The sequence below is a fragment of the Salmo trutta genome, chromosome 23 (genome assembly GCF_901001165.1).
Source record: "Salmo trutta chromosome 23, fSalTru1.1, whole genome shotgun sequence".
NCBI lineage: Eukaryota > Metazoa > Chordata > Actinopteri > Salmoniformes > Salmonidae > Salmo > Salmo trutta.
Window position 1 is genome coordinate 4,097,969 of NC_042979.1, and position 17,607 is coordinate 4,115,575.

The window sequence follows — 17,607 nt, forward strand, 5'->3', positions numbered from 1 at the left end:
GATGGCCAGAACCACCAGTGCTATGGCCCCACTTACCCCAATGCTTAACCTTAATATCATCTAAAACTGTTGTTTTCGATATTATAAAATTGTTACAGTGCCTTTAGTTCTCCATGTGTTATGGTGACTGAAAACTTAATTGTAAATCGTAACCCCTATACTCCCTCTTCGATATGTGAAACTGGAATTTCACAGACTAGTCTGGAGACAGATATAACTTGTACATACAGAGATTGTCGATCAACTGGTGTGCCCCACTCAAGCAGGTCTTAATAATTGCAATGGATAAGATCCATAGTGAAAGTATTTATGATATCCAATTGTTTAACCTATATTAGTCCCGTTAAACCTGTAGTAGTTACTGGAATGCATTTTTGTTTTTTGGTTGCGTCCAAAATAACACTATATTACCTACATAGTGCACTACTTTTGACTAGGGCCAATATAGGGTTTTGGTCCAAAGTAGTGCACTATTTAGGGAATAGGGTGCCATTTTGGGAAGCTACCTATTACCTACATAGTGCACTACTTTTGACTAGGGCCAATATAGGGTTTTGGTCCAAAGTAGTGCACTATTTAGGGAATAGGGTGCCATTTTGGGAAGCTACCTATTACCTACATAGTGCACTACTTTTGACTAGGGCCAATATAGGGTTTTGGTCCAAAGTAGTGCACTATTTAGGGAATAGGGTGCCATTTTGGGAAGCTACCTGTGACTGTTTTTCCCTTTTTATTACTTTGTTTGTTTTAGAGGTTGATGTTTTAATGCTTCTGCTGTTGTGCTTGCTGTGTCTCCTCTCCTTTGCCAGTGCACTGCAGCAGACTGCTTCCATACACACTTTAACTTCTTAGCTTTTTCTCCAATGAGAAATATGGCCTGAGGCTGCAAAGGAAACAGTCCAAATACTGTTCTATTCCACTGCGGTTATCATTATGTGACTACAACATTTACCCTTCTCTGATGACTAACAAGTTATTAACCGAATTTGTGAGCCTCACCTGCATCTATTAATAAATTGTAAATATGTTTTCACACATTCACACCATACTCCGTCTCAGTCTTTCTGTTCTGAATCAATGGGTGGAACCTGTGAATGGATATAAGTGTGCTGCTGATTATGGCCTAGTACTTTGTAAGACCTTAGCTGCTAATGAAATGGAAGAAAGGCTAGAATGCCTGAGTCAGGGAGCTGTAAGGAAAATGTGAAAGCCCATTTGTACAAAATGGTACAAATGTGGTACCAAGCAGTCAGTGGAGGCTCCTCAGAGGAGGAAGGGGAGGACCATCCTCCTCAGTGAATTTCATAAAAATGTCAATTGAAAAATGTTTAGAAAGTTATCCTTTTTAAATAAAACTATACTAAATATAAACACACCACCAAAAAAAGGTCTACAGTAGCCTTAAGAGCACTCTGTAGGGTAGCACCATGGTGTAGCCGGAGGACAGCTAGCTTCCGTCCTCCTCTGGGTAGATTGACTTCAATACAAAACCTAGGAGGCTCATGGTTCTCACCCCCTTCCATAGACTTACACAGTAATTATAACTTCCGGAGGACGTCCTCCAGCCAATCAGAGTTCTTGCAACATGAACTGACATGTCCACCCAATCAAAGGATCAGATAATGAATCTAGTACTGAAAACATAAGCTACAGCTAGCTAGCACTGCAGTGTATAATATGGTGAGTAGTTGACTCAAAGAAAGAGAAAGACGATAGTTGAACAGTTTTGAAAAAAAATAATTTCTTCCAAAATGAAGGAGAAGCAAGAGAGAGATTTCCCCCCCAAAAAATCAGTTTCACTTACTTAGCAAGCAAATGCAGCTGGCTAGTTAAGCCTACTGAAACACCCTGCTCAGAAAGAGGGATGCTATGTTAGCTAGCTGGCTATGACTTTCCAAAACAACACTGGAACTCTTCCAATTAATTCATGGTATTACTCATTTATTGCCACCGGGGCCCGCCGGTGTAACTGCTTACTGACTGCACACTAACGTTACTGCATGATTGTAGCGGGTTTACTAACGCGTTAGTTCTATTAGCTATACTATGACATTACTTTAGCTAATATGGTGACAACGATGTAGGCACTGTGTAGCAGTTTGGTTTGGAAAGGTTTTTTCGCCTGGTCACATACAGCTGATGTGTTGTGCATTGAAGTCCACAAACGAAGGGAAGAGGTGAGAGGAGGAGAGTGCATGGATGCGAGAAGGAATACAATGTGGCTGCTATGAAAGTGAACTGTGTTTACACGTGATCAGGGGTGTATTCATTCTGCCAATTCTGTTGAAAAGGTTTATTAAACGTAAGCAAACAGAACAAAACGGGGATAAGCATACTGGAATTTGTCCAATAGAAACTATTGTTTGCAACTGTTGGACTAATGATTACCCCCAATATCAGCTAGATGCAGGCAAGAGTGTGCAAGGCAGAACTGAATGTCACTGTCTGTCACCTCAAATTTGTCTCTCGACCTGTGTGCAACTACATTGTAAACTTTCATTCATAGGCTAGGTTGTAGCAACCTCATAAAAAATCTGATTATCATGAAGTAGCCTAAACCTATCACTGTTACATTGAACTGGGTGAATGGAATATGAATGAGAGTCAACCAATATGCTGTAGTAGAAATAAGGCCATGCTCATGAAAAACTGTATTGTCCTCCCTCATCTTAAACGGCACTGTCCGCCACTGCAAGCAGATAGTCTCTGCAAGGAAACGACAATTTAACATTCCTGGTTGTAATCTCTCTGTATTTGAACATTACACAATGTGGAGGTTTCAGTCATCATATTGTGAAAATGATGGTAAGAATGACCAAAATCTATCAGACTCAGAGATCTAACAAACTGTTTCAGGAAGGACCAAGGCACTCTTCGTGCAAATTAAATGCCTTCATTATGGTTCAATTGAAACCAATATGTCTGCTACTGCTACAGAGACACACACACACACACACACACACCACAGCAACCTTCAGTCCTCCACTTTTACCCTGGGGGAGTGGGAGAGCTCAGGTCGGACGTGGGATGAAAAGCTGTTGGGAGGTTTTGGGTCTCTATAGATTAACATTAACCAACCCCCTGTCACGATTCAATTCACTTCACTTTGATTTCTAAATCTATGAGATCTCACGAGGACTGAATGTACGAATATGTATAAGTTCCTACTGAATATGAAACACAATGTATGTCAAACAAGATTGGGCAATAATGAGAACGTTTAGAATAGATGCTCCTTTTAGGCTAATTTATCACGATTCCTCCTCTGTTCAGGTAATCACCATACCTTTAAATCATAATGTTCCACTGCTGTACAGAGGGATTTTTGGAGTGGTTACACAGCTGTAAACAACAACAAGCCTGTACAAGCCAGATCTGCACTCCACTGAATCTGTTTTGACAATAAGCGAAGGCATACTGAAAGACAGTTGTTTACCACATCGGCCTGCCTACACCCGAAATGCCACCCTATTCCGTGCATTACTTTTGACCAGGGCTCATATGGCTCTGGTCAAAAGTAGTGCACTATATAGGAAATAGGGTGTCATTTGGAATGCATAATTAGACTTCACCTAGCTGCAGAAGGTGTAGGGGAGACAGGACCTGTCTCATACTTTCTACTATTTTCTGTATTAGTCAGCCTTGCACGTTTCAATTCAGCACCATATCAAACTCATGTTTTCACAATTGACATTTTTAAGTATATGAACTCATGGAGAAACCATCCAAAGTTGAAATTGTCCTGTCACCCCAAACCTTTCAGATACCCAGCCGTACAATTGCTCCAACACAAAACAAACGTCTTCCTTGAACATAACTGACATGAATGACAATGTAGCTAGAACACTTCAAACCTGTTACAGGTGTTTGTAATGCAAGGGTGACACCTAGTGGTCCAAAGGACACATTACATGTAGGTCATAGTTTAATTAGAGCCAGCAAAGGGTGTCAGTGCAGAGCTGTGGAAAGGAGTGGGTGTGTCGAAAGCACTCTTGGCATTCCCGTAAAAGAGTTCAATCTTGGTTTCATCAGAGCAGGGAATCTTGTTTCTCATGGTCAGAGTCCTTTAGGTGCCTTTTGGCAAACTCCAAGTGGGCTGTCATGTGCCTTTTACTGAGGAGTGGCTTCCATCTGGCCACTCTACCATAAAAGGCCTGATTGGTGGAGTGCTGCAGAGATGGTTGTCCTTCTGGAAGGTTCTCCCATCTCCACAGAGGAACTCTGGAGCTCTGTCAGAATGACCATCGGGTTCTTGGTCACCTCCCTGACCAAGGCCCTTATCCCCCGATTGCTAAGTTTGGACGGGAGTCTGGCTCTAGGAAGAGTCTTGTATGTTCCAAACTTCTTCCATTTAAGAATGGAGGCCACTGTGTTCTTGGGGACCTTCAAGTATACAGACATTTTTTGGTACCCTTCGCCAGATCTGTGCCTCGACACAATCCTGTCTCGGCGCTCTACTGACAATTCATTCGACCTCATGGCTCGGTTTCTGCTCTGACATGCACTATCAACTGTGGGACCTTATATAGACAGGTATGTGCAATTCCAAATGATGTCCAATCAATTGAACCACAGGTGGTCCAATCATACCACAGGTGGACTCCAATCAAGTTGTAGAAACATCTCAAGAATGATCAATGGAAACAGGATGCACCTGAGCTCAATTGAGTCTCATAGCAAAGGGCCTTATGTAAATTAGGTATTTCTGTTTTAATTTTTAATAAATTAGCAAACATTTCTAAAAACCTGTTTTCACTTTGTCATTATGGGGTATTGTGTGTAGATTGATGAGGAATTATTTGAATCCATTTTAGAATAAGAACTCCTTCAAGACTGATGGAAAAGCATTTCACGTGACGCTATCATCAAGGCAAAGGGTGGCTACTTTGAAGAATCTAAAATATATTTTGATTTATTCAACACTTTTTTGGTTACTACATGATTCAATATGTGTTATTTCATAGTTTTGATGTCTTCACTGTTACTCTACAATGTAGAAAATAGTAAAAATAAAGGAAATCCCTTGAATGAGTAGGTGTGTCCAAAGTTTTGACTGGTACTGTATGGTTCAAGGTCACATCTAGATGGTTATCAATATTCATTAGTCAGCCACGCCAAACGGTCTTGAGTGGCAACAGATCTGCTCAATTAGCTGATTCGCATTCCATACACCCACTACTTTCGACACACCCACTCGCCCATACTCCGGTCACCATATTGGGCTGCAGCTACTCTTACTTGGAGCTGTGGGGCAAGCAGCAGACCGCTCAACATCACAACAAGTTGGCTATTATGAACTGAAATACTTTAGGTATTGCAGCCTATTCCCTTTATAGTGCAAAAGTGTACACCGCTCTGGTCAAAAGTACTGCACTATATAGGAAATAGGGTGCCATTTGGGACATTACCCAGTTCATGCCATGGTTAATATGATAAGCATAGTCTGGCATTTTGTTTTGGGGCTGGCTAAAGACATGAAAGGAAATTAATCAGCCTAAAGCGTGAATGTTGCTGCATTTCTCTCCATAGGCTTCACATACCAATATGAGACTACCGGTAAGTACACATCATAATGGCAGTGGCCCAATTGGATGAGGCAATCGGTATAGGCCAGTTGCTTTGTCAGCCATTCAACAGAGTTATGTATGAATGTTATGTTTTACTCCAAGGTAAAAGGTCACTGGGGTCAATTTAAGCACTGACTTCTCTTGGGCTACGTTCCAAATGACGCCCAGGGAATAGGGTGCCATTTGGGACGTATTCTTGCTTTGCCCCTGGTAATAGCATCCAAGATAAATAGCTACTCCTCAAAGCTTATCCACCAGACATACTGACATTGACACCTTTTAGAGCCAGATAAACAATCCAAGGCTATATCCTCATCCCAAGGAGATTAACCTGCTTGGCGAGAACATAGGTATGTAGCCTATTGCAGTCTCTCCAGTCCACTGTTGGGTTCACAGAGAAAATGTTTTTAGCCAAAATGTCTAGTTTGTTGTGGCAAAGTAGTATTTTATACTGCAGGGCAGGCAACGTGGTATTTTATACTGCTGGGGGGGGGCTAGATTAACAACATGCAAAACTATACAAATATGTAGCTACTGTATTACATTAAATTGACAATAATATGAATAAGGCCTAGTTATAATTCACCTATTCACCCACTGTGTTCAAGCCATCAATGATGCTGTACCTTTCAATCAAATGAAATGTAACTGAAAGACTAATTATAATGTTGCATGGAGACTACACATTCAACTTTTCTTGCCTTGATGACAAACGTCAATCCTGCTGTCTGTCTGTCTGTCTTTGTTGTTCGTTTACTAGCCTTGGTATTTTTCCACTTGCACGGAAGACGCCCCCATGTAGCTAACTTCACCTCTAACTAGCTACGTATCGCTTGTTTTCCCTACGTAGCTCATAGCTTGAGTTCAGAACTGATCGAGCTCTATTCCTCAGCCGACCATTGCAGTGAGCAGTCAGAAGCCAGTCGTGTCTCTCTCCGAGGCCGGATGGTAAAATCCAACCTCCAGCGGATCTTAAACAGTCATTGCTTTGCTCGCGAGAAAGAAGGAAAACCACAGTTCTGTACTACAATGGCGGATTTAAGTAGTAACGTTAATATTTGTGACATGATTGGCAAGTAAGTGAAGACGGAGAAAATAGCGAAGTGAAGTGGGGGATGGTGCATTTTTTTCAGTGACGAGGAAGTAGCTACTAATATAAACTGGGATTTAATTTCTTATGACGTAAAATATTCATATTTGTCCACAACTGGTTAACTAGATAAGTAATCTATGAAACATATCCTACATTAATTTGGAGTGAATTATAACGTTATCGTGTAAGGTTAGTCCTCTCCCTTAGCTTATCCTAAGCTAGCTAGCCAAGATACGTCATTTATATAACAGAAGCTAGGCTAAAATCTAGCTACATTATCAAGGTCCTCTAGGAAGCCTAGCTATATCCATCACCACTTTTAACAAACGGAACACCTTAACCATTTATTTCCATTTTGTTTCAATGGTTGCCAATGGCATCGTTTTGTAGTTTAGCTCGATAAGATGAGTTAACGTTAGCTGTGTAACTAGCTTGCCACCTGCAAGCATAGCATAGTCAGGTAGCTTAGCTACCGTTAACTCGCTGGTCAACGAGTTAAAAGGCCCAACATGAAACTGTCATTAGAATGGCTTGTTTAATGGATGGGCAACTTAAAACGGAAGAAACACGCGGAATCCACGTCCATTGTTACCTTTTCTCTAAACACAATTGATTATTAATCAGAAGGCCCAAGTGACGCAACGTCATTCCTCCATGTGTGACGTCACAAACTCTTTTACGGTTACATTGTAACATTATATATACCATTATACTATTCGTCCCTCAAAATGATACACCCCAAAACAATATTGGAGTCATTATCAAAGTATTGTTGAATTAATCATCCAACCCCTATGAATAAATTAATGGTGCAATTACATATCTACGTGGGATGAATTCATTATTTCATTTAGTATGCTATTTATACGTTTGATTTGTAGCGATCATTTGGCAGGTTTTTTTGGTCAAGTTAATTTGTCATCCGGCAGATACGCAGTTAAGATTGGGCACGTTTTTACTCGTCGTGCACGTTTTCCCCATCGTGGGGCATTCCGAGTATTTTCGGTGAGCCGACTCTCAAACGGCTCTTTGTTCAAAATCCTTGAAAATTGACCCAGCTAGAACTCTGGAAAAAAAGTACAGATATCCAACGTATAGCCCAAAACGTAAGCTATAAGATCGTGAAATGCGCGTTCAAATAAAGTATTATCTTGCACCCCCCCCAAAAAAAAAAAATTTTGCAATGAAAAAATTCGCGTGGACCAGATTGACACGCTCTCCCCACTATTTATTGTCTAGGCGGTGAGGGTTCACCCTCTAGATAATTATTTTGTAATTTATCTGCAGAAAAACGTCGTTTTTTTTAATCAAAATGCAGTAGTTGCAGTCAGGGAGCCAAATTAATGGCTCTTTCACCGATTCGGTTCCTGACCTTGACCAAAAAGACCCGTTCAAAAAGAGTCGTTCGTTCGCGAATGATCCATCACTAGTGCCCTCCTGATGCAAGGCAGCCTCCAGATGTCCCCTGAAGGGCGTTAAGCAACCTGCTGTGTGCCATACAATGCTATCCATCACATACATGGTGGATTATGTTTATTCATGATGTAGTTTTGCCTTGGAATAATACAATTTGTTTAGGTTATAGGGCAAAATATGTCACACTAAAGCCATATCAAATTTTATTGGTTACATACACATATTTAGCAGATGTTATTGCGGGTGTAGCGAAATGCTTGTGTTCCTAGCTCCAACAGTGCAGTAGTATCTAACAATTCACAACAATACACACATCTAAAATAATGGAATTAAGAAATATATAAATAATAGATTGAGCAATATGGGAGTGGCATTGACTAAAATACAGTAGAATAGAATACAGTATATACATATGAGATGAGTAAAGCAGTATGTAAACATTATTAATGTTACAAGTGATTCCAAGTCTATGTGTAGGCAGCAGTCTCTAAGGTGCAGGGTTGCATAACCAGGTGGAAGCCGGCAATGATGGCTATTTTTAATAGAAGCTATTTTTCAGTCTCTTGGTCCCAGCTTTGATGCACCTGTATTGACCTCGCCTTTCAATGAGTATCGCAGTTATGAAGTAGGTGGTGAACTCGCATAGCCTACATGCAGTAGCGGTGCGTGGGTCAAATCACTGGGGAAGCCAAGCCAGAGAGAACAATTAAAGCCATATTACAACCTATGTGTTGCGATAAAGCATTTCGCTACACCCGCAATAACTGCTAAATATGTGTATGTGACCAATACAATTTGCGACCGTGATTTATAGGCCTAAAGGCTGAGACACTAAGACCCAGTGGCAGAGTAAATTAAACCACACCTTTTGTTTCATCACAAAACTGGAGAGCAACCTCTGTTTGGTAAAGTCCACAAAGCATATTGCATGTAACAAACAGTTTCATGACCTACATTTTCGGACTATTAAACAACTATTGATTTAGAACCACAGAGTTACCGCAAGTCGCAAAGAAAACGAGCTGCCTCCACTATTCCAGCACCATTTCAACTTCAACATCAAATCACTTGTGCTTAGTACAGTGACAGCTAAAAATAAATTACCCAAAACAATTTAGTCCAATCAACGTAAGCCAAATATGATGTGGATGTCTATGGTTCTGATTTCTATGTATTTGTGCAAGAAGAAAAAACATGTTGACTCACCCTACTTGTATGGAAACACCAATGCCATCCTTTGTCTTTTCATGTTGACGAAACGTCTATGACTCAGTTATACAGCACATGGTTTTATTTTTTGTTGTCCTAGGCTAACTGCCTAAAATGGTTGCTCGCTTGCTTAACTTCCTTTCAAGGGCATATATGTGCCAGGCGAGCTAGTTAACATTAGCCTACTACATCTAGCATCTAGCACATATTGAACTTACATTCCCTCAGGCCAGGGGCACAATGTATGAGTTTTTGTTTGGATCAAAATTGCTGTTATAATCATTGGTCAGTACAGAGAATGAAGTAAAACCAAATCCCGATCTCCATCCATGGCTAATTTAGGAAAGGGCCAATTTTAACTAGCTAGCTAGCCACCGGAGGGCAACGATGCAAACGATTAAAGTTTTTTTTTCTCCTCTCAATGACGATTTGCTGTAGATGTGATTGGAGTGAAGCCAAATCCAAACTGGCTTTCCTTACCACTTTTTGTTTTGGTGTACCAGGACCATTCACAGTTGAACGCACACAGTTTAGCTCAACGCCCATTGGCTATTTTATACTTTTTTTTTATCAAGGGAGGCCAAATGCTCACTGGCTTCCCTTGCATTCAATGCTACAGGTGGCAACAATGTCATACTCTTTTTGACCAGACGGCATCAGATAGATGGCTTACAGAGACGGGGGCTCTATTTCGCTCACACTGATGCTTTCTCCGGTGAGATACATTAAGCCTCCTTCGAATTGAAGGAACATTTATGAAACAGAGATACGAAAGAGACAATTATTGTATGTTTTTTTTCTTGGTAATTTTTTGGGGGGGAAACCTGGCTTCCCTTGGCATCCATGAATACACTCCACTGCCTACATGGGCAACAGTTCCAACTAATATAATGCGCTTTGAGGGTGAATTAAATCACACAATCAGTATTTTGGTTACCAATTTTACTTGCACTTGATACGTCGGCCCGTATTGCACCAAATAATTAAAATACACCGGGGAACACAAGATTTAAGCAACGTTATCTCGCATGTTCAGAGTCCTATTGCAGTCAAAAGCTTAAAAACAACAATTAAAGGTGAATCTGTGTCTCTCCCTGTCCAGCCTGTCCCTACACTGTTGTAGTACCCGCGGTCTGGGGCCTCTGTGGTGCTCCTGATGCCCCTCTCCCACCCCTGAAGATCCCAGGTGGGCGAGGGAATGGTCAACGGGATCACACTCCTTCAGCTCGGCCGCTCTACTCTGTGAGTACATACACGCATTTAACAACGCTCATGCAAATGCAACCATAATATAATCTTTCATGTTATGCATACTCCTCTTAACGCACCAGGACATCACACGCACTCATTGCATACTGCAAAAATATATTTAAGATATTACAATTTAAAGCTGCATATGTAACTTTTTGGGCGTCCTGACTAAATGCCCATAGAAATGTGACTTATAGATGTGTCATTCTCATTGAAAGCAAGTCTAAGAAGCAGTAGATATGTTCTATGTGCGCTATTTCTATGCTTCCTTTTAAGTTTCGATTGCGTGTCTTTTACTTTTGGTTTTGTACACCAGCTTCAAACAGCTGAAAATACAATATTTGTGGTTATTGAAAAGATACTTTTGGTCATGTAGTGTATGTGGACACATGCTCGTCGAACATCTCATTCCAAAATATGGAGTTGGTCCCCCTTTGCACTATAACAGCCTCCATTCTTCTGGGAAGGCTTTCCACTAGATGTTTGAACATTGCTGCAGGGACTTGCTTCCATTCAGCCACAAGAGCATTAGTGAGGTCGGGCACCGATGTTGGGCACCGATGTTGGGCAATTAGGCCTGGCTCGCAGTCGGCGTTCCAATTCATCCCAAAGGTGTTTGATGGGGTTAATTAAGTTCAGGGCTCTGTGCAGGCCAGTCAAGTTCTTCCACACCGATCTCGACAAACAATTTCTGTATGGACCTCACTTTGTGCACTGGGGCATTTTGATGCTGAAACAGGAAATGGCTGTCCCCAAACTTTTGCCACAAAGTTGGAAGCACAGAATAGTCTAGAATGTCATTGTATGCAGTAGCGTTAAGATTTGGAACTAAGGGGCTTAGCCCGAACCTTGAAAAACAGTCCCAGACCATTATTCTTCCTCCACCAAACTTTACAGTTGGCACTATGCATTGGGGCAGGTAGCGTCGCCTTCTGCCAAACCTAGATTTGTCTGTCGGACTGCCAGATGGTGAAGCGTGTTTCATCACTACAGAGAACACGTTTCCACTGCACCAGAGTCCAATGGTGGCGAGGTTTACACCACTCCAGCCGACGCTTGGCATTGCGCATGGTGATTTTAGGCTTGTGTGCGGCTGCTCGTCCATGGAAACCCATTTCATGAAGCTCCCAATGAACAGTTCTTGTGCTGACGTTGCTTCCAGAGGCAGTTTGGAACTCTGTAGTGAGTGTTGCAACCGAGGACAGTGAGCTTGTGTGGCCTACCACTTCGCGGCTGTGCCGTTGTTGCTCCTACACGTTTCCACTTCACAATAACAGCACTTACAGTTGACCGGGGCTGCTCTAGCAGGGCAGAAATTTGACAAACTGACTTGTTGGAAAGGTGGCATACTATGACCGTGCCACTTTTTAAAAGTCACATTTGGGCCATTTAAACAGCATGCATCCCTCCTATAGACAAGGGGATAAGGACTATGTAAAGGGATCCATTTTTGACGTTCTGAGCATATGCAATGTGTCTGCCTCTGACGTAAAACAAATGTTTGACTTCCACGCAAATACTTATTTTAGGTTTGGAAGTGCGTTGGTCGCATTTTTTTATCGTAGAGCTATGAAACGTATGTCATTTAGATCAGCCTTGCTTGAGACATTCAGCAATTGCTTTGCCATGTCTGTGCCGTGACGCAGTCGAGCTGGATAAATATTTTTCTAACATGTTGATGACTACACCGTGCACGCACATGCGAGCTCCATTACGCGCATGCTGATTTTTGTCCATCCTCACCAGACTCGATCAGGGCTCGCAGGTTGAAATATCTAAACGCACTATGAACCAACTATATTAAATTGGGCACAGGTCGAAACACATGAAACATTCATGGACATTTAGCTAGCTAGCTTGATGTTGCTGGCTAATTTGTCCTGGGATATAAATAATATAAACAAAACATTTAATATAGTGAGTGTGCCCTCTCTGGTATTGGCATGTGCCAACAGCTTGCAGATACAGTGCGGGTATAGCCTACATAATGAAATTATTATGGGCAAAAGAGCGAGATTAGTTTTATTTGTCAAACAAGCATCAGTGATCATGTCAACAGAATAACACCATCAATATTTATTGGAAAGGAGCATCGAGCTCATCACCTTGCACTTTCACCACCCTGAAGTTCATAACTTATTTCATCTGTACCCTAATAAACTGCATGCTTTCCCAACGATTTGTAGAGGGAGGACCACACACGTCATCATGTGACTCCAAGTTTACTTCGATATGGTGGTTATTATAAAAAAAATATTTACGCAGTGTTTCCACCAACATTTCTCAGACACAAGAAGATCCCACCTTGTCTAGCATATTTTGTTTAGTCAACATTTGGAAAGTTGGGCTGACAAATTTTCTGTTTCCATCATGATAAACTTAGGCAAATTTAATACATTTTCAATACATTTAGTTGATTCCCTATTAAGGTCAATATATTGTTGAATTCCGTTTTAATGCCTGGATTCCGTGAGGGCCCTAAATATATTTGGACCCGAATTAAGCTCTCTATTGTTCCTGCAGTGAATTATTTCGTCATTTATCTGCAGAAATCGGCATAAAGCATAGGCCTATCAATAGTCTATGCGAATTAGGGAGCCAAATGAGCGCAGGTCTAACCGGCGGGATTCGGTAGGATACGCTGACTAACGAGGTGAGAGTTGGTCACTTAAGTCACTGTCTGGCAAGCCTCAACGTCCTAAGAAAGGAAAACCTAGGAAATCCTTTGGTTTAATTGTCCCGATGCGACACCATGGGTATATATAATCACGTTGCATGATTTATGAGTGGCAAAGGGGTATAGGAGATCGACTTTATTCAGGCAGTTTGACACCTTTTATAAACTAGTCAACACTTGCTGTTCAGTTGTCAATTAAAGCACAGTAAATGGCATACTATGTGCCACGACTCTGTGTGGCTGGCTATGTGAAACACCAAATAAAATACATTTCCTAGAATGCTCATCGTCACATTACATTGGGCGTGCAAATTCACGAGCATCATGCTCTCTCTCCCTCCTCCGTGCAAATACATTTGACTGAAACCCGACCGCAGCGCGTGCACATTGTACTGGGAGGCGGGGCAGACTGCGTTTCCCAGTCATCGCTCGCTTTGTGACTGACAGGTGCCTATCCTATCGATAGGTCGCTGAACGATACGCGTCTTCTATTCTAGCGGGAGAGGGGTCGACAAGCTAGCCAATTGAAACTTTTAAATGAAAAGTAGCCTAATATTTAATATGAGGTGGAAAAAGTAGCCAGCTGAAAATGAGTCTGTAACCGAGCTGATTAGCTGAGGACCGGCGAGAATGGAAAACGCTGTTACTCATTTCTAATTATTTGGTTGGCCGGAAACTCTACCGAGCCCTTTTTAGAAGCTGTTAGCAGGATTTGCATATAAAGTGAAGTACTGCTTGAAATAAAAAACCGATATTACTTTTCCATTGCAAAAATGTTGTTAGTGTGCTCTAGTGAACACAATCCTGAAGTCATCCAAGGAGTTGTTTCATTAAGGATCCCTTCTTCAAGTGAAATGACTGATTTAACGCTCCCCCTCCTTCCCATTTTGGTTCTCCAGGACCGGAAGTTGACTGTGACAGAGGAGCCGGCGGGGAACGGTCGCCCCGGGATACTCCACTTCCAGAGCCGCCCCACTGTTTCCAAGGTGATCCACTGGGACGCTGTGCTGAGCGGGAACGCTCTGTATGTGGAGATACCGATGGACCCGCTCCCCGAGGGCAGCAAGGAGAGGTGTGTGCCTGCGCTCTGTATATGAAAATCCACATGTGTGTGTGTGTATAATCTCATGTTGTCTAATTAACCCTGCCTACCTCTCTCTCTCTACAGTTTTGCGGCTCTTTTGGAGTATGCGGAAGAACATCTTGAAGTTGTCAGCGTGTTCGTCTGCTTTTACAAGAATAGAGATGATCGCGGTACGTAATGCGTATCCACCAAACGGATGATCTCAATAGATAAGCATCCACACAGTGAGCTGAAAGTATTGGGACAGTAACATCTTTTATTTATTTTACCCCTTTTTCACCCCAATTTCCTGGTATCCAATTGATTCAGAGGGGTTGGGTTAAATGCGGAAGACGCATTTCAGTTGGAGGCATTCTGTTGTACAACTGACTAGGTATTCTTCCCCCCCCTTTAGTCCCCCCATTTTAGGAGACCAAAAGTTTTGGGGCAAATTCACTTGTACGTGTATTAAAGTAGTCAAATGTTTAGTATTTGGTCCCATATTCCTTGTACGCAGTGATTACATCAAGCTTGTGACCCTACAAACTTGGATGCATTTGCTGTTTGTTTTGGTTGTGTTTCAGATTATTTTGTGCGCAATAGAAATGAATGGTAAATAAATAAGTATTGTGCCATTTTGGAGTCACTTTTATTGTAAATAAGAATAGAATGTTTATAAACACTTCTACATTCATGTGGATGCTACAATGATTACGGATAGTCCTGAATGAATCGTGAATAATGAGGAGTGAGAAAATTGCAGACATAAACATCCTATCTCCCAAAATGCAAAACTCCCCTGTTATTGTAATGATGAGAGGTCAGCATGTCTTGGCGGTATGATATTTGTGCGTCCATCTTTCTCACTCATCATTATTCACCATTCAATCAGGACTATCCCAAATAACAAAATGTGTCACTGTCCCAATACTTTTGGAGTTCACCGTTTAGGATGGAAGGTCGTCCTTGATGGTATTTCTTCTAATATGTGTCTTTGTGTGTCCCCACAGCTAAACTTGTGCGCACATTCAGTTTTCTGGGCTTCGAGATAGTGAAACCGGGCCATGCCCTTGTCCCACTCCGACCTGACGTTTTCTTCATGGCCTACAACTTCGACAAGGACTCTTCCTCCGATGAGGATTAGCTCTGACCCCTGTGGGGTGTTCCGGGAAACAGAATCATCAATTTAGCCAGCTAACTTTGATAAACAGCCAGATATAGGCACATCTTTAGATTTTTCTGGTTTATTTAGAAAGCTAAACCTGAGTATGGGTTTATTGGTTGAGTCAGTCATAAGCATTTCCGTTCTATATTCTAGGAAAGGTGAAGTAATTTCAGAATGTTTAGTGAAGACATTTAGCTGGCTAAGTAACACATTGATCCTGCTTATTGGAACAGCCCCCTGCATAGCATGGATCCCAACTTGAATTGTGCTGTTTTCACTATTGTTTCACAAACTGTTTCAATGAAGAGATGGTTCAGCCAGACTGAAGTCTGATGACCATGCTGTGATGACCACAATTGTGAAGTGAAACGATTGTGTGAAACGCAGCAATTGGGTTTGGGATCCAGGCTTAACCCTGCCCCCACATTACCCCACTGCTCCACCAAACCCCACTCTCCTATGTGACCCAAGTGCTTACATCCTTCTATGCTTTTGTTCAAAGGAAGTGGATGATTAGTTTAGATATTGTATCCCCCAGTTTCACAGCTTGGCTGACATTTCTCTCTCCTCTCTTTCATCCCTTTTAAGTTCTTTTATTATTTAGGTTTCATTGGTATTTTGTTCATTACTTAAGAGGGAACCATGTTTTTACGGACTTTGAGCATATTGCAATTCTCATAACTATTATCATCAATCGATTGTCTGTTTTATTCTTATTGTGTTGATGGGCGGAAGGAGGATTTTTTTTCTTATTTCTTGAATGTAAAAAGACAGGTCATCAGGTTTACGCTTGGGTACTCCAGCTTTTAATTTGATTGGCTATATTAGATAAGCTTTTTATTTCATTGGCTAAGCTATAAAAACATGTCCGCCCCTCCTTTGTGACAAACATTTTGATAATAAAGCACTCAAGTCCTCTGACAAATGTTGTAATGTGTGTAAACATTGCTTTTAAGCAAAAAAGCTCCAATATTGGTATTTCATTGCTGGATAATAGCCCTTTAAACTTTAGCACACGTGAATGCTGTTATGTGTAACTGGTTTGGGTGCTTAAATTTGAGAAGTAAATATCATGTAAAATGATGGATTAATTGGTTCAAAGCAACCAAAAAAAGTCAAGTCCTTTTTGCTTTTCTTTCCTGTATATCTGAAAATGATTGTACCATTGTTTGGATAAAATTGTTGTGATGTTTCGATTTGGATTTTTGGACTAGCATTCCGTTTAACTTTTTGATTCTTCGTGTAGTTTCTAAGTTTGATGTTCACCTTGCATAGTGGTACCTATTGTGCTTCTGTGATAATAAAAGTAAGAAAAATAGCATTGCCTCCTTGTCTCTGATGCATCTTATGGATTCTTTCCTTCTCCCTATTCTGTAGTCTTGTTCTTTGTTAATGCACTTTACATTTACACATAACACACTGGATTTGACACATTTGCATGATCATGGGGCAGTGGTTCTTATTCCAGAAGTTGACCCCAAGTGTATGCTAGTTACTGTTCAGTATTTCTTTGCAATAACACATTTTGACAGTTCAAACACAAACATCTCTCTGATAGTGTAAATATTTGGAGTGAAATGCAATTGATTGAATTAAAGGCAGCCAACTCTGATCTTATGCCACTAATTGGTGTTTTTGACAAATCTAAGCTTGTGCCAATACTTGGGCAAAAGATCAGAATTGGGCTCTCTGTGTAAACGTAGTTATTCAAATGGTTTCCATGGCTTAATCAATTCGTCTTTGCTGTGTCAATTGCATTGGAGGAAGAGGGCCAAGGTCCCCTCCCTTCGAACCTTTCGATGCATTTTGAGGATGTGCAGAATCAAGAGATTGAGAAAAAGCCCTTGTTTGCACACTAGGGCTATATTCCCATTCTCTACCCTTCTCCAAAAGTATGCACTCGTAGACTCCCCCCTCTCATGGATTTAAAAGTAATGAACTGGTGTGAGGAATGTGGTTGAAATGCCATCCAGCTATGCTTGCACTAATCCAATGCTTTTAAATGCATAGTAGTGCACACTTCAGGAGAAGGATAGAGAATCAGAATGCAGCCCTAGTAATGTTTGCACAGTAAGCGAAATAGGTCAGTTACAAAATTAGGGTAAGTATTGGAGGCTTGAAAAGTGTAATATGTTACTCCACTAGGGGGCAGCTCACCACAAGGGA

The 17,607-nt window shown here is 41.3% G+C and overlaps 1 protein-coding gene across 1 annotated transcript; it reads left to right on the forward strand.

Annotated features, from left to right (window-relative positions):
• The first annotated feature begins 6,416 nt into the window (after nucleotides 1–6,416).
• LOC115159111 (ornithine decarboxylase antizyme 2-like) lies at nucleotides 6,417–16,759 on the forward strand. The gene is given in 6 exon segments (XM_029708535.1): nucleotides 6,417–6,643; nucleotides 10,388–10,439; nucleotides 10,441–10,527; nucleotides 14,113–14,285; nucleotides 14,382–14,467; nucleotides 15,287–16,759. Coding segments are annotated over 6 exon segments (663 nt in total). The 5' UTR covers nucleotides 6,417–6,512; the 3' UTR covers nucleotides 15,421–16,759.
• Nucleotides 16,760–17,607: the final 848 nt, after the last annotated feature.